We start from the raw sequence: 18,737 nt of genomic DNA, 5'->3' as shown, positions 1-18,737 counted from the left end.
GTCATTTCCTTTTATGATACTATGTATCCAATCACCAGTTGCTCCTTTTGAATTTTCTAAGAATATTAACGCACCATTCACCGACGTACATCAATTCCATCAAACCTGCTCCATATTCCCAGATTCTTTATTTGAATCACAACACTAAATGTTCCACTCTCTTTTGAAAGTGAATTTCTTACAAACCCGTGAATGAGCAAATGAACGTACAGAATTTAGGTAAATCAACTAAAATATGATTATCGTAAATAGAAAAATAGAAAGAATGTGGCACTTTTTAAGATATTCAACGTTTGTGATTTATTGTCTGGGAACAAAGTAAAAATTCTATACAGCTGATTTGTTTTACAAAGAAATTGTACAAGTGATCATGAATGCATAGTAATGTACTCCCGCACACGAATAAAAATTAACTGAGACAAGGGCACACGAAAACGAATGACACACAATCATGTTTACAGAAGAAGGCGTACTTGTAAAGGGGCAGGCCTATAGCTAGTTATAGTGAGCTACATTCTGCATCTATGAATTATGTTCATCATCATCATTCTGTTTCAACATTGTCTTCACCGAAAGGTTCGAAGCACTGAAGACAAAAAATCATTGTGTATGACTAAATATCTTTGCTTGATGAAATCATAGATCCTTTCTGTGTTGGTTCCATACATTTTTGTCTCACTTGGTAAAACAAATTTTATTGAAAATAATTTTTCTCTTAAATATGTCGCTACTCCTTTTGTAAACAAAGTATGCTAAATGTTAAATTTTTTGCAACTAAAGTTTCTGAACATTATATCAGGAACATTCCAAAGTAGTTGGACTGAGGTGCTCCGACATGGATGTTCCCGGGAACACTGGACATGACCTTGACCCTGGTGTTGGCCTCCAGGTAGAAGGTGGCCCCGAGGCTGCTGGTGGTGTAGGCGAGACGTCCCCGTCTGATGCTGTAGGTGGACTGTAGGTTCCTCATCAGGGGTGTTGGTGCTTCCTCCAGCTCTGACGCCTTCTGTTTCACCACAGCGTGAATGATCCGCCCATAGTCCAACTCCTGGGTTCCGTTGCCACTGAATAGGACCTTTTCGCGTGCAGACATAAGCTAACTGACAGACATGTTCACAACCATATAGCTAGATGGTGATTTCACAACTGCGAAACTCCAAGACGCCAAATTTCACTATTCGAAGTTCAAGTTGGATTTCAATTGTACATTCGATGACAATCGTTCTACATTTTAAAAACATATTCAATAATGTTTAAGAATGAAATTAATTTATTCAGTCTTATGACCAATACCTGGCTGTAGATGGAATAGTAGCCCCGGTCTTGACTGTCAGAGCACCATCTATGTAGGTAATCTTACCAGGCAACTGATCAGCTGGATTACTGCTAGGTGAATCTTCTCAACTCCATCAAAGAATTGTAATATTTTAAACGAATTTTCCTCTTTAAGGAAACAAAATATTTCTCGGGGAGCCAATTATATTGTGCGAAAACAAATAAACCACTGTAAACCTTGGAATAGGAGAATACTATCTATAATATACAGTTCTTATTTTGCCATGTGTCCTGTTTATCATCCCAAGAAATGCTGAATAATTATCATTAAATTGAGCTAGCTATGCATATAGAGGTTCTTTATCTGCTATAATAATATAACAATTGCATTATTAAAGAAATATTTTTCAGTAAACATGGTAAATAATAAACATGAGACAAACACAATTCTACATGTCTTTAATACTGTTGCTTCTGAAAAAAATTAACTGTGATATTGAATGTGCCCCCCATATATATTGGTGAACAATCCCTTCACGGGATCTCTCTGGCTGGACACCATGGTTCTCACAGGATCTGGTATGGGTCTCACAGGATCTGGTATGGTGCTCACAGGATCTGGTATGGTGCTCACAGGATCTGGTATGGGTCTCACAGGATCGGATATGGTGCTCACAGGATCTGGTATGGGTCTCACAGGATCTGGTATGGTGGTCGCAGGACCTTGTGTGCTTCTGGGTCTTTTTGCTTGTGGTCCTCCATCTGTCAATCCTGAATCATAATGATTTATTGGAAAACATTTGTTATATTAAATCTACATTTAGTAATTAAATCAAGTTATTCTCACTGTAGTGTAAACATTCTCATGTATTGATATGAACAATTTACATTTTCTCTTATGATATTGATATTTAGATCATATAGATGGAAAACATAAATTACCTTGTTGATCCCTACTGGCTGTCCCCTGAACCACTTCTTGGACTTATTCATGTCTGTAAAAGTTGCTATATAAAAGGGATCAGTTTCCTTCATATAGTGTGTTGGCCTCAATCCTGAATACTTTTTGAACATCATTACAGGACAACGTTCTGGGTTCTCCTTGGTAGCCCACATCTTTGGCTCAACCTGTCTGTAAGACAAATACATGATAGATAGAAATAGTGAAAGTATCTTTCACATCATTGATGATCTATTTTACTGATTAATTAAAAAATTATTATAAGAGTTACATTTCTTTCAGCCATAAAACCTACCAGAAGATGATTTCACATTGCATTAAAATCAATTTTATTTAAGTATATTTTAAACAATTGAATATTATTTTTTTTTTGCGCATTAAGTTGTATTTATATAATATTCATACTCACAAATCATCACCAATTTATTTTCCTTACCTGATATTATTTGGATCTGCTCCACCTCTTGTTTTTGTAGATCGCTCACAGAAGGCGACATAATCGTCGCCATTACCGTCCTGCTTCAGTTTCATATCGCCCCACTTCATATCATGGTGCTCCTGCACTCCTCTCATACCAAAGTATATGGTATTGTTAAACCATACAGTGTGCAGGACCGCCTCTGGTGTGTGTGATCCCAGTTGACCTGAGGGAGAGAGGGAGACTTTATATCAGTAAAGAGAACACCGGCCAATTATACATTACCTACAGACCTTTTATAACATACATGTGAAGAGCACCACTTCGCTCGTTACAAAAGTTTAAGCTGTTTTCATATGTTTTTTCAGGGCTAAAGAATTAATTGTCACAGGATATTTGGATATTAAGAGCTGAATAAATTTATCATAACATGGATGTACCTGATGAGTAAAGCCTGTCGACTTCATTCTCTGTGAGGCAATCCGCTTTACGAGGTGTTTCCTCTCCCACTTCTTTTCAGTTCCATTTGTTTGGAAGCAATGACCATATTAAGCTGGGAGAACTCCTCGCTCCTAATGAGACAGAAGGTGTAATTATGTTCCCTCAGATGGTGGTTGAATGATGATAACATTCCTGTACGTAAAATGTCTTTAAGAACTTGAAGATAAGCTTGCTTCATACTGTTAGTAATAAGCAGACTGTTCAAAATAATAATGTGATATTAAGTGCATTATCCTAATGTAGAATAAACCAAAATTAAAATCATCATAGCAATACATTTAAATTTAGATTTGTATAATTATTTTGAAATTAAGGATGTTCAAGTATTATGTGTCATCTATTAGACTAGTAATCAGATTGTTCCTAATTTTGGAATATATAGATTGCTATCAGAATGACAGTTAGTGAACTATGTGGATGTTGACCAAAATATTAAACTTCAATTTCTTTATCATGTTTGTTAACACCTGTAAATGTAATAGTGAAAACTTGCCAATCTGAGACCAATGTTTTTTTATAATATTGGATATTACTTTAATAATGTTTCTAAAGTGCGTAATTTTATCTTCATGGGATGATGGTTCATTCCTAAAAAACTTGCAAAGGTGACTCTTGAGTATGTGTGGAGAGATGGATTGAATGGGTCTTGTTTCACCTCTATTTTTCTGTAACCACTTGGCAAATGTTGTCATGATGGATTTTTTCATATATTCCTCATGAAATTCCATGACCTCTTGATCAATCACGTCTGGTTTAACATCTACAAATAAACAACATTAGATTTAATAACAGTTATTCATCGATTTCGATACTCTCAACAGCACTGACTTTGCTATATAAAAGGGATCAGTAATTGTGTAAAATCTGTTAATAGTGTATGTATATTGGATTTACTTATGATTTATGTGTGTATATTTTATTGTATATATTTATACTTGTGGTAAGTCATGGTTAGTGACTCGGCAAGCCTGTTCCTATGGCTAAGTTCAAGTTTAAAAAAAGCCCAAATAATTATAGACCAAAATAAATGAATTTCATTGATCTGGATAACCTCTACCTGTTGTAAGGGGAGACAACTGCTGCGGTTGGAGCACATCCTGGTCGTGCGCTGTGCGGTCCGGCAAAGTATGATCGTTTGCTTCATTAAAATTATGTATTGCGTTAGATACAAAATATTTGAGTCTTTATTTTCTTGAAATATGAAGTTTAAGTCTCGATTATTTTCAAATAACTATGAAATATGTTTTGGACGCTGGGTTACACATACGATGGATCAGCTCTAGATCAACACTTCGTTTATAACGTGACATTGCTTATGTATTTGATGGTTATTTTTTTAAAATACCAAAAGCAATATGGTAGGTTATCAGTATTTTTACATAAATTAATTAACTGTTTCATTAGCTGTTTTATTAGCATTGAAAACGCCCAGTGAAGAATCTACCGGAGTGGCTCACCTGGTCCCGTAATATCAAAGCAGTCTCTCGCTTCGGTCACTGAAACACTGAAACAAAGACAGCAATATTGACTTAACCGTTTTAACACCAATTGAGGTTGTTGCGATTGGATGAGTGAGTCTTAAGATCGTATTGAAACAAAATTACAAAACAATTCAACGAAAGCCTTATATTTTCTTATTGAATGATTCCATAGATAGTCAGGCAGTACACACATACGTTTTTATGCAAATTATGTGAGTTGCGGTTGCCTACTGTAGGACAGGACATGTTTCGAGCCACAGGGATTGCTGTTTTCTTGCCAACTCCGTAAGTCACCGCAAGAGAATCACCACCAGTAAGAGGCTGGACTTGCCAAAATCTCACAGCATATTAAGCGAGAAGTTTCCTTTACTAAAATGCATCGAGGACATTGAATTGGTGGCTGCATTGTTATGGAGGTCTATAGCTTCTCGCTCGAGCAGAAGAACACTAGTAAAGCATACACGTAGGTGTCATCATACACTACACACCACACAAACTCGTTATTCTGGATCTTCTTTTCCAAGGTGGATGGCATGTTAAATAATGACTTCTTCCGCTTCTGTGAGAGTGTTTGGACAAGTTCCAGACGGAGCATTGCGAACACCTGGGTGGGCGCTGCCTTGTCCTCACATTCTGTAGGAACTCTTAGTCATGTAGGATCTGCTCGCAAATTAGTTCAGCTGTTTCTTGTTTGAAGACTGAGCTGGTTGACATGGGTTGTGGTTTCTCGAGCGGACCTAGTGCTACTCTTGGTAGAGTAGTCGCGATATGCGTCAAAACACAAGTGGACATCAGCTTCAAGCAACAGCACAGATATCCAGATCTTGAAACCGGATATCAACGTTTCGACAGTTGCATGAGCTGTTTAGTCAATTGTCCAAAGAACATCCGTCGCATTCATCATGATAGCTGTTGGGCTTAAGGTCAAGCATTGTGACATTTCCACCTGGATATTCTTCTTCAGTGTGGACTTTCCGGTAGCGATTTGCATCAGCATGAACAATGATGTTGGATACACAGTCAGCTTCGTGGCCGATTACACGAGCGTTGATCGCCTCTTTGTCGTGACTATGACACGTTGAAAATGCTGATTTGAAAATTCAAGATAACATGTTGAAGTGTGAAAGTACCAAGCTTGCAGCTTCAAAATAATAATTTAAAATGTCAGGTACAATATATGTATTAATTTAAAGTATTCAAAGTACTAACTCGAATATTCAACATAGTACTTAACGAGATAGTAACAACCCAGTAAAACCATAGTAACACAGTAATATGTCGTCGTATACAGGATCTCTGACTTTTACTGGATGGACAAGAGCAATGTTGTCATACATCAAGCCTTAGATCACATTATGTAAGAGATGACGTACTTGGATGTTGACATGTTTGTGTGCTGCGTTTGCCGTCTAGTACGTTGCCACCCCTATACCACGTTGAGTCCAGCACAGTGACAGGGGGAATACAAGCTGAAATACAGTCAGGGGGGTTATACATGCTACATAGCAGAAACACTGTTCTTAACGTAATCAGTGTTAACAAACCGTGTATACTACCTTTCTGATCTATTTCAAATCTCCCACACCTCTGTCGGTAACCTATCAAGTTGCCTGTTGACCTCTTTCGCCTTTGCCGGGCAAGCGGCGTGTAAACAATCACCACGAGAACAGTGTCGCGAGCAGACAGAAGACATCCGGCTTCTACATTGACTACCTCGTGTACACCTGTGACGAGTATGAACAGAAGTCCGGGTTCATCTTCTTCATTAAGAAGGAAACCTGAGGGAATTCCTGGTGGCATGATCAACATATCTATATATCCGACATGCCGGACTCTATATAGATGACTAGAGTCAGGCTTTGGTGGTTGATAGTTTTTCATTGGGAAAACCGTGTTTGCGGCTTTCGATTCCATCTAGCAAATATATGGATTCTGTTCGCTCTCCATAACTACGCACGTATCCCTGTGGAGCTAGCCCGATATTCCATCTTGTGGGCATATCTCACATTCACAGACATTACAACACACAAACACACAAACACACACAAAGACACACACAGACACACACACCACACAGATACAGACACACACATGCACACAGACACACATACATACACGCGCACACAGACACGGACACACTACATACACACAAACCACTCAGACACACGCAAACATACACAGACACACACCACACAGACACGGACACACCACATACACACAAACCACCCAGACACTCACACAGACACAAACCACACAGACGCACACACACCACACAGAAACAGACACACAACACACGGTGATACTTACACACTTAATCTGTCAGACTGAAGTAGTGATCCTTGTACACACTGTATATATGACCGGACTCTGAATCACACGAGTGGTTTCACTTTCCTTTTCCTGTGAAAGTAAGTGTATTTATTTATTCCATGTGTCACGAGAAACATTAATATGTCTTTCCGGAAAATTATAATATTTCATTTTACAAACATGAAACCTTAATTGAAACGTAAATTCTCCCTACCTAACATGCAAGGAGGTTTCACCAACCATTGTAAGAGCGACTTAAAAAGTAGTTGTGTTTGCAAAATCATAAATAATGTATACAAAAGCAACAAAAAACATTTGATTTCAATGACATCCATTACCATACATTTAGATATGCTTATATACAAAATCAGTTTCAACAAAACATACTTGAAATCTACGAAATCAAGTAACCAAAATGGCGCTTTGCGAAACGAACAGGTTCGATTGACGCGTTAAATGAGAAACATACAGTTTGTAAGGAATCGTTTTCAAGCGAATAACAAACGGCAAGAAGCGATGTTAACTTTAAAAAATGACCATCTTTCGTTATTTTGCCATATGAATGTGGAACTTGCGTAAATAGAAAGTCGACAGGTGTATGCGTTAGGCACTTTGATAAAGGGGAGATGCTATGCGGGGAGGTAACTCTTGTAAGACAATAGTTCCGTCAAACTGTTATGTTCTCTGTTGTGAAATATCAAGTGTAATGTTCACTGCAACGACACGTCACTTTTCTCATATTCAGAAAACTCTGAAACTGAAGCATATATAATAAAATGCAGATCCGTCATTTGCCCTACGTCAGACTATTACTTATGAAATTCGTTAAATAAATAAAGTCTCACCCTTAGCCAGATGTTCTTCATTCACTAACCAACGTAATCTCGGTATCAGGAACAATAGTTTGCTATTTTCATCAGAAGAAACACACGTCACTTCACCACCGTAACTAGTGTATAATATCATGACATGAAAACAGATGTCCGCTCTTGTAATGTGATTAGTTGCAGGTAAGCGCAGTCACGTGCTGTTATGTAACAAGCGACAGTTTTGAATAAACGGCCGGTTAAGTGGCAGGCTCGTCTCCTACTTCCGCGTATGTCGTTCCTCCCTGAGAACCCAACAGTGACTATGGTAACGAGAGTGACCAGGGTATTTACAAGACTCAAGACTCTTTTATTCTGTAATAAAGGCCTCCAGCCCAGAGTACATGTGTATATAATCAAGTCACAACAATTTTAAGTTACAAACAACAATTACAATCATTAAGAAGAGATCTACTATGATCGTCAAGAGGAGGTGAAGCATTCGTAAACTGTATATAAAGTTGTCTCCCTTTAACCTATGAGATAAACCCGCCTTGCCTTCGTGCATTTAACAATAATGAATGAATGAATACTCTTTATTTCCCCCAATGATTTGGAGAGTAGTACATACAATTACATTACATTATTTGACAACGGCAATGACAAAATACATGTAAATACAACAGGTTGAGCTGGGTAAGCAGTAATGAAGTGATGCATGAAACTCTATTTACATGATGTGTGACATAGCTTCACAAATACAATATGGATGTTAAGTTCCATGAGCTGACATGTTTAGCCACGATACTCATGAATGTTGCCCAGCTGTCAAGTGTCATGTCCTGGACCACATCTGTAATAGCACCGAGGTATGTCAGAATCTTGACGGCATCACTAGACGTGTCCTCAAGTCTGAGATATGTTTCAAGGTTAACATTGTCAAATAGAGACTCACTAAGCACATTTCTCTGTTTCATTAGGCCATCACAGTAAAGCAATTGGTGCTTAACAATGTCATCACATTCACTGTTACAGATAAGACACAGTCCAGACGTTACAGGTAATATGCCGAGCTTTACAAGAGCATATACAGGGGGGGAAGCAATATCATACCATATACACAGAGACCAGAGACGATGTGGGGCAAGGCGGGTGTGGATAGCATTAAACCTATGCATGTCTGGACGTTGTTGCAAAGTATTTCTCCAATTCATATTTTCAGACTCACTCGTAGCTCGTTGTACCATGCTCTTCCATACACTCTTAGATAGAAATTCCCCAGAGTTGATTAGTTTATCTAAGACGCCCGAGAATCCATACTTTTGAGCCACATTCGGTAGATCATGTGTTATGGATCTGGCACTGTGTGAGATCGTGGTGACATACTGGGATAGTCTGAGATAGAAAATCGGCTTCACAATGGTTGTGCCTGCTGCTCTACAGAGTCTTCCCAGAAAGAGAAGCTTCATTTTCTCCACCTTGCCCAGCATTGACCACAATCCTAGAACCTGGGTTGTAGCAGCTGTAGAGGATCTCCTGTGAAGGTTTTGGACTCGTCGTGCAAAGTAGCTCTGTAGGGTTTCCATCTCACTGATCTCACGGTTGTTGATATTAGGCCAGAGCTCACATGCATAGAAGGCAGTGGGGAAGATCACTCGTTGCCAGATATTCGATGAAGATACTGGGCTCAATCCTCCAGCTCTAAGACCAACATTTCTTAAGGAGTTGATTGTCTGTCGCGCCTTAGCACAAGCCCTAGCAGTTCGTTCACTTGCTTTTTCCGTGTGTATCAGAGAGCCGGCATAAATCGTACTGCTTTGGATCTTCATTGTCACATCTCCAATTCTGAACACAGGTCTATTACAATGTCTTCTGTTATTGCAAAAGGATAAGACACAGCTCTTATTGGCGTTATATGTCAGTCTCCAGCGCCGAGCATACTGGTGGATAGTATCAAGAGACATATTCAGTCCATGTACACTCGTACTCACAACAGTAGTGTCATCAGCCAGTACTACCGTTGGGATGTGCTCCTTATCCAACAATTAGTCCACATTGTAGATTATCAAGCTGGGATATCAGGTCATTAATATAGACTAGAAACATCCATGCTGAGAGCACGCGACCTTGTCCTACTCCTTGTTGAACATTGAACAAATCACCTTTGCTCCCATTGTATTTAACACAAGCACTTGCTTCTTGGTAAGATTGACGGATAATGTGCCATGCACGGCCTTTCACACCAAGATTGTATAGTTTCAGTAGCAGCCCCTCATGCCATATCCTGTCGAAGGCCTTTTCGTTATCCAGGAAGGCAACATATATATTTGAGTGTCTATCTTGATAATAGGAAATAGCCTCTTTTAACACATATGTAGCAACACTGGCGCCATGCTCTTTCCGGAAGCCGCATTGGAGACGATGTGGGAAATCAGGATTAATAGATTTGATGTAGGACTCCAGTCTGTCTAGCAACAGCCTCTCAAATACCTTCCCAATCACGGATGTTAGAGTGATACCGCGATAATTAGCTGGGTTGCATTTATCTTTATTATTCCCTTTGTAGATGGGAATAATAGTTCCAGTTCTCATCATGACAGGCGTGTAACAAGTACTGATCATCAAATTGTAGAGGTGTGCCAGATGTTTAAACAGAAGATTGTCAGCATTACATAGGTGTTCTACAGTAATACAGTCTGGTCCAGGAGACTTATTCTTTTTCAGCCTCTTAATGGTTGATTTCACTTCATTAGATGCAATACTTGTCGCCAGGATTGGATCGTTCTCAGATATGTTACTGTTTGCTATATCACAAACCTTTGATTTTGTTTCCTCATAAAAGTCCGTTTCAAACTCAGGCCTATCTCCGTAGTAATCAGTCCACATATTGCAGATGTCTTCGGTTGTGCTGGCCGTCTTGTCTTTATACTGTAGAGATGTACACGTTACATTAGTCTTCCTCTGTCTCCTGACAGTTCTATAAAATTCACCAATGTCCACTTCACAGGCAGAGTTCAGCTCTGTATACTTGTGTCTGTACCATTGCCGTTCGGCTTTTCTTTTCTGTCAACGGAAGTTGCATTTAGCTGCTTTATACTGTTTATAAGAGCCATGTGCATCTCCTCTAGGTTTACCTTGAGATATCCATTGTCGTCTAGCATGACGCATCTGGTAGTGGTAGTAGTCTAGACTAGATCCTCTCCAATAGGGTCGAAGGTATGGTCTGTAGTATCCTGTTGGGATGTACATTGCTGTTGACGTGTGGAGAGAGCTCACTATAGCATCAAAGTAATATTCCACCATATCGCTGTCAGCATGTGTCACGTCTGGAAGGGTGTCCCCAAGTATTTTGTTAACTTCAGATGAGTACATCTTCAGTTCAAGGCCATTCGCCTTCTGCCATTTGTAAGTTGGGGGAGTCCATAGCTTTTGCTCTGTTAAGAACGCATCGCTAAGGAATGATACCACTACTGGTGAATGATCCGATATCTCGAAATCGATGTTGTTATTGACAGAGGTCGTCAGCACAGATGATTGAAGAGCATCTGGCAAGAAAATATAATCAGTCAGAGATGACTGTGTTCCAGCCTTGTTGCACCATGTCTTGAGATGACCTAGAGTGACACCACAGTTGTATGATGGTATCATGTTTCTTGTATCCAAGTATGACTGCAGTACAGTGGAGCGAGGGGATGCTGGGTAATTTACAAGATCTGTATTAAAATCTCCACAAAGAACAACATAACTGCTTTCTGATAGCTCATCAACCACGTCGAACACTTCCTTGACACTCTCCTCATACACTGCTGTGTTGTGATTAGTGGAGGGGAGCAGAGCACACACTACATACATATCAGCACACTGGGGACGGGTGAGTCTCACAGCTACAACACTATCATACTCACATTCACATATATCAGTGTACCTGTACATATTTTTCTTAACTAAAATTGCCACACCGCCTTCCCCTCTACATCCTCGCTGGTTAGCCTTAACCTTAGCCGCGACGTCAAACTTATCATTTAGACAGTCAAACCAGCTCTGCGTTCTATCGTTCAACCAGTGTTCACACACTGCAAGGGCATCACAGTCACTCGCTAGTTTCTCTAAGTACTGGCGACAATACAGTACACCTCTTACATTCCATGTTCCTATACTTAGCATGATAATAAGTATTAGGCAAGTGTTCAATGCTATCATGTTAGATGAGTTAGCGTGCACCATTGCTGTTTCTGTGTGACTGTGGTATCCATTCCCGACATCTTACATTTGGCGGCCAGATATCTTCATTCTCAGTAACTTGTTCTGCTGTCCTACTGCCAATGTTCACTCTCAGTGTGTAGGTGGGATTGTAGCCTTCCCAGTGCCTCAGCAAACGAACGTAACTCACATGGACGCCACGTTGTTTAGCATATTCACATATGGCATCTTGCACTGTCTTTAGTGGTTTATCCGCTCTAACATACGATAGCACAAACCTTTTTGTTTTAAATTTTGGTGAAACACCTCTAAAAGCTCTGGACCATTCACTGTCGAATCTCACAGATCTCTGAGCATTGTCTTCGTGTTGTTTATGGCTAACGTCATCATATCCAACATCCCTGATATGGTCATCGCTGACTCTGTCATGTTGAGTAGGACTTGTACATATAGTGTCACTGTCGCCGCCCTCGTCGTTCTCTGTGTTGTCTCCAATAGTATTCCTCTCGTGGTTAATAGAAATGTCCACAACACTTGGAGTTTTTGTTTGGTTGGTCTCTGCTGTTCTGGTCAGAACACTGTCAGCCTCATGTCCTGGTTGTGCGCTAGAGCTCACAGTTCTGAGCAGCGGGGGGCTTCTAACTGCCTCAGAGTACATAAGCTTGTTGCGAGTGTTTACTGTGTCTATTTTGCCATCTATAGCATTGGTTTTTCGCGTTAGGTTACTAATATTGTCTTTCAGATCACTTTCAAGGTGGTGTATCCGTGAATCTTTCTCACGTAGTTGAGAGACTAGTATCCGTACGTCTCCACGTAGCTTGAGCTCTACGTTTTTAGACCTTTCTATCTCCCTTGACACTGTTATTAGATCGCTGTTCTTCTCTTCGATGGTCCGCTTCATATTCCTGAGTTCAGTGTCGAATTTGCTGTGTAATTCTTCAATTCTTCTGTCCAGACTGGCATTATGTTCGCTCACAGAATCCCGCATTTCCATCATTTTTGCATAGATTAGGGTCAAAAGATCATTACCTCTTTGTGTATCCAGTAAACTATCTCCTGGTACGTTGGTGGGACGTGCGTTTGATTTGCCTTTGCTGAGTACTTGTTTTTCCAGTATATGAGACGGGATTGTCTGTGTAATAAAACCATATAGGCAATATACATCAGACGCATATTTCTCAATTACAGACTTCCTGGAATGTTCTCTTTGTACACGTTTTGGTAGATATCCATTTGGGGTATCGTGTCGAGTATCCTTGGCTACGTCATAAAGACTTTGTCTCACTTCGTTTAGTTTTTCTTCATCATCATTGTATATGTCCGGGGTTAGTTCAGTTTCAAAAGAAATTCGATCTAGTTGTCCAAGGCGTCTGTGTATTTCATTGAAAATGTCATTGTCTATATCATCCACACTTTGTGTAGCGTATCGAAGGTCATCTTCCTCGCTGACAGAGCTACTCAATGCTTCACTGACTCTACTTGGGCTGTCCATTGTTTGTTGATTAATCGGACGCTCAGTCAATCAGCACTGGTCCACTTGTGTAAATTCTCCTTCACATTTCTACACATTTTGGACACTTGATTTTAAGCAAAACCCCAAATCATCTTCATGATTCACTAACATGAGTCCATTGTAGGTATCATCATAATCACCTTACATGACTTTTGTGTCACAATATCTGATAATGATACAGGTATAAGATGATTTTGGTGGAGGAGACTTTTCAGCGACTTGCTGTTCTGACGCATGCGATAGTGCCAATGTTTGTTTCCAACAATCCTGCAACCTTTCCCTACAAGGAAATGGGTTATGTCACCAACACCCTGTTCAAACCAAACTAGACCAAATCCAAGTCTGTTCACAAGATAGTTTATTCTAGTTGCCCATGTGGCTCTACCAGCCCCATCTAACTGATATAACATCAGATAGCAAGCCTTAGGATACCTATTTGTGGACATGTTTAATATTTTCAGCCAATACTTAATTGAATTGAACATGGTTGTTACATGTAATGGATACCGTCCTAGCTCCCCATACAAGACTGCTGCTGGAGTGTTTGAATTAACATGGAGAACTTTTCTAAGAAATTTGCAGTGCACATTTTCTATAACTTGGACACTTTCAAATCCCCAAACACATGATGCATAACATAAGACATAAGAAACCATCCTATCAAATAGAAACAAGGACTCTTTAATGTTAAGCTTAGACTTTTTCAAGAATCCAAACAAAAGAAACAGAGCTTTTTCTCCTTGTTGTGCCAGGGTACTTCTTGCCAAACTCCATGAGAGCTTAGGGGTGAAAAACACGCCAAGATACTTATAAGCGGATACTGCTTACAGAGGAATACCATCATAATGCCACTTTTCTTTTTTGTTACTATACCACCTCTTCGGAATACCATGACTTTCGTTTTCTCCAAATTAACCCTCATCCCATATTGATTGCAAAATCCTGCTAAACAATCTATCAGGTGCTGTAACCTTCTAACAGAATCTCCAACATTAGCAATATCATCTGCAAACATGATCAAAGTGATGTTTTCAGCATACTCATTAACAAAAATACCAGGGTATTTACATCGGACCAATCAGAATCTAGAAATTACCCAGGGAACTCGACAATGTATATTAATGACACGTAAAACCCATCTGCTCATTGCTGGGAATAACAACAGGGTTCAACTATGAATCATCCTCGATTACCCAGGGTATTTACATCAGAGAATGGATGTGCAACCCTGGGTAATCGATAATATATATCATGTCCGTTATTCAGTTATGGCCTGATGAGACTCGTACGTGGTAGTTGAAAGCGCTAGCCTATTAAAACTGTGTTCAATCTTATTTAAGTATTACTATATATATATATATATATATATATATATATATATATATATATATATATATATATATATATGGTGGTATTATATATATATATATATATATATATATATAGATATATATAGATATATATATGGTGGGGTGACCGGAGCTTATTGTGTTGTGAGTCAGAAGTATTTCCGGCATCACACTACACCAGTCATCTATATTTCAGGCAACATAAGTACATAGGAGCCTGACGTTCCCTAGAAGTAACTGTTCCCGGAGGAGTTACCTCCCTTTCTAAGTGCTGGATGCTGTATGACCTGTATGTCACAACGGGAGTGAGTTTAAATTCAAGGTCGCATTGGCATTATATGGACGCATCACACAACGAATGTGTCACTGTCACCATTTGTCCTCTTGACTCCCGCCGAACACACAGGTTCAATCCTGGCGCCTCCTGCCCTAGTATGGCTTGAATATTTCTATTAAATATTGCTCCTCGTTCACCAATTCAGCTGTCACGTACGTGAATATTGCTGAATCACTAATTCAGTCACTCACGCACTCACTGCTTGGTAATACCTCATAAAGGATGGTTTCCTAAGATAAGCGACGATGATAATGTTCCACGACAAATTCTTGAATATAAATTGTGGTATTATTGATAAAGAATAGCAAAGCAACATTGAACATAAAAGAAAACACTATTGCATTGTAGCCTTATTTTCCGGTATATGAGTGAAAATTTGTAGGTGTAGTCAGTCGTAGTTACCGTAGTTTTCCTAATGTTTGCCAGTTGAATATGTTAACAGAATCAGAAAAATACTTTCCTTTCCTTTAGAAGTTTAGCAAAGACAGTGTTGATGGTTGTTTTATGAAACGTGAAGACAGAACCTACTCCGAATGTTACAAAATACTGTTTGAAGTTTGTCCCGTTGTTGAATAGTGGACCCTCCAAAACTTGAAAAAATATCAAATTTAAACACAAGAGGGGGAACGTGAGGGGGGACGATGATGTCCGATGCAATTCCCTACTTTTGACTTGTACCACATGTACCCGTGGTTTTTTTCAGGTGAATAATTGACTGGCCTTTGCGCGTGTTTGTGATAGGTGCCACCAGTGGGAAAGGATACGCCCACCTTCCCGAGAACATCTCGTATTACCACTATTTGGTAGTGACACATAAACACAAGGTAATAGTACAGTAAGAATCGTACATTGGACTCTGCTTTTGGTAGAGATTTCTTGTGAAAATGGAAAGGGTTTTGTAGCTGTTGTTTACGAAATAAATTACTGCAATACTCATTTGTGTTACAAATCTGTGGGTACGTTTTGAAACAATCGCTGTAAAGCCAGCAGTATCTGAGCGACAGTCGTGTGGCAATCCCTACTTGGAGAGACTACATGTACCACATGCCAACGACCGAGTAATAGCCAGAAATAACTTTTTCAATATGGCGCTGACTGTCATTCTCGTGAAAAGATGGATTCATGGAAAATACTGAATAATGCACCAGTTGTAGCCCTGTGACGTGGGTGTAAACATAGAGCCTACTAAACAGCTATGCTGATCAAAAGAAGAATGTAAATGAGGAAAGAGACATGCTAAATAGAAGTGGGATAGTTTGTCCGCGTCAGATACTGCTTTCCTAACCAGTGACCACCCCTGAGGACAAACGTGGGACAGCCTCTTGAACATGCCTCTATGTGAAGCGAAATGAACACAACATAAAACGCTTCTCTTATCTAGAAATCCGTGTTTAGACCCGGAAAATGAATTTCAATGAGTGAAGGCAGCCCACATGAAAGAGGCGGTGTCATGTGATCACTGTGTTCAAACCCCGATCGGTCGTTGGGCAGACACTGAGGGGAGGTTTCAGATGATCCCATCAACTAACATGCTTTAAGTTAAGGTGGCCGAGTTGCACAGCACAGTGTAGGAGTCCACACGACCAGCCAACCCGCAGAGTGAATTCAGGGACAGCTCGGGAACAGAAGGAAATCTCTCAAAAATACCACTAATAATACTAATCCTGACCTTAACCTTTTGAGTAGACACTGTATTGAATACAGATATGATGTATTGTAGTAGAGTTGTTACAGTACGGTAGAATTTGCATGGGGGAGGTAGCTGGTCAATTAACGAAGATTCCGATATCTTGAAACTCCTGAGAAGAATATTAATGGATGTCAACTTTATTATGCGGAACACAACGTTTCGGAAAACATGCTCACTCCTTCAACTGTTGTAGTTGACATCCATAAATATTCTCTCTCTTATGTGTATAACTTATAAATGCCAATCAAGACGTGATCTGGAAACTCGTTTATTTGAGAAAACGGAAGTGTTGGGGTAAGCGAGGCTCGACGGTACATGGCATCCAATGAATGGTGAGTGAAACATGGCTCCCTGACATACTCATACGTGGTAAAGCAAGTACTTTCACTAAAATAAAGTCAAAACTATTTTAGCCACAAGGAAGTATATTCAAACACTGCAGTCCATTGCAAGTATCAATCTGTAATATATGGTGAGGCTTAAAAAGGGCGTAAAGCAGTTTTAATCTCAAACGTAGGTTTATTCAGGTAGAAGTTAGAAACATTAAGTAGGCATTGCATACATCACACACACCACTAATCAAACACTATTCGAGAATGTTCTGAAAGAATCGCTAAAACAATAAATGTAAGTATGTTACGAGAACACTACAGCACTACACGTGACCTTGACACTGAACCACGTGTGTGGCACCCAGTGTCACACAATTACTATCTGCCGTACACCTGGATCTAACTGAGGTGTCGTCCATTGAGCGAATAACCTCTCTACTCAGAGAAGACGATTGTGTTTCAGTGGCCCAGCCATGGTCCGCACACGTACAACGTCTGATTCATCACAGATACATGAGTATGAGATCGTACATTCAACACATCTTGACATGTCTCTTGGATGTAAGTTCATGACGACACCTGCAAGGTGGTCGGCTCATGTGGGGTGTAGACCTGGTAGTTTAGTAGTTTAGTCTGTATACAATGAATTACCTGTGTACACTTAGTGGTATTCAATTATGTCACTGTACTAGAGTATAACAGTTCCACGCCTGGTCAGATTGACGTCATTGTAATATAAAGAAAATAACAAATAGCCAGAATATGGTGATCAAGAAACCAATATGTTGAACCCCTTCTCTTGACTAAAGCATGCATCTATCAAACATATACATAAAGGGTGTTGTCTCTGGTAATCATTGTTGACAAGGAATATGGTGTTAACACATGTGTTCAGTCATTAGAGCATCTCAGAGCATGTGACTGTTTGCATTGATGAATATTAACACACTGAGTCCGTCCACACACTGAGTCCGTGTCTGTCAGACAACACAGCAAGTAGCTGTACTCTATCCATGGATAGTCTCAACACAAGTGGAAGGCTAAATCACATTCTGACCCACGTGTATACAATGTTTCACATCAGGGTTGATGCCACTGTATCTCCGTTCAGACTGGAGAAATGGGAGCACAGGTACTGATACTACAAGTATATCCCCGGGTGTCAAGTATGAACCAATATATGGGTATCCTGTATATGGATCATCGTTTGTTGCCTTCTGGAAACTTAAACGAAGTGCATATCAACTCATAACTACACGTACACAATTAAAGACACGTTTCCAAAGACTATCTTCATCAAATCAACGTGTATACCAGTATGTTTGCTACACCACTGCTGGATGATACTGCATAACAGTTTTAGAATCATTGACAGAGTGTATCCACCTTGTCTTCACGAAACATGCGAAAGGAAGACGAAGGCACCGCCACTGGGGTGTCTCAAAAGTAAGTAAGCGTTTCTAAGAGTATCATTTATCATGTATTTTATATCCTGATGTTTACAGACGCTTGAAGGCATGACGTGTTATTCGGTATCGCTGTAGTGAAAGCCTGGAATGCGTGG

The 18,737-nt window shown here is 39.7% G+C and overlaps 1 protein-coding gene and 1 pseudogene across 1 annotated transcript; both read right to left on the bottom strand.

The window, feature by feature from the left end:
* Positions 1-313: 313 nt before the first annotated feature.
* On the bottom strand, positions 314-2,037 carry LOC139477872 (tumor necrosis factor ligand superfamily member 14-like; annotated as a pseudogene).
* Positions 1,716-7,031, bottom strand: LOC139477920 (uncharacterized). The gene is made up of 10 exons (XM_071260365.1): positions 6,944-7,031; positions 6,010-6,105; positions 5,125-5,723; positions 4,613-4,659; positions 4,213-4,293; positions 3,811-3,915; positions 3,095-3,226; positions 2,673-2,880; positions 2,218-2,407; positions 1,716-2,046 (listed from the first exon to the last, which is right to left on the bottom strand). Exons 3-7 carry the CDS (start codon positions 5,229-5,231, stop codon positions 3,171-3,173), a joined length of 396 nt encoding a protein of 131 aa, XP_071116466.1. The 5' UTR covers positions 5,232-5,723; positions 6,010-6,105; positions 6,944-7,031; the 3' UTR covers positions 1,716-2,046; positions 2,218-2,407; positions 2,673-2,880; positions 3,095-3,170.
* Between the last annotated feature and the right edge of the window lie 11,706 nt (positions 7,032-18,737).

This window comes from Haliotis cracherodii, unplaced genomic scaffold, assembly GCF_022045235.1.
Source record: "Haliotis cracherodii isolate W230 unplaced genomic scaffold, xgHalCrac1.p SCAF_37, whole genome shotgun sequence".
NCBI classification, from domain to species: domain Eukaryota; kingdom Metazoa; phylum Mollusca; class Gastropoda; order Lepetellida; family Haliotidae; genus Haliotis; species Haliotis cracherodii.
The sequence above is the reverse complement of the archived record's forward strand: the minus strand, read 5'-3'. Positions and strand labels throughout refer to the sequence as shown.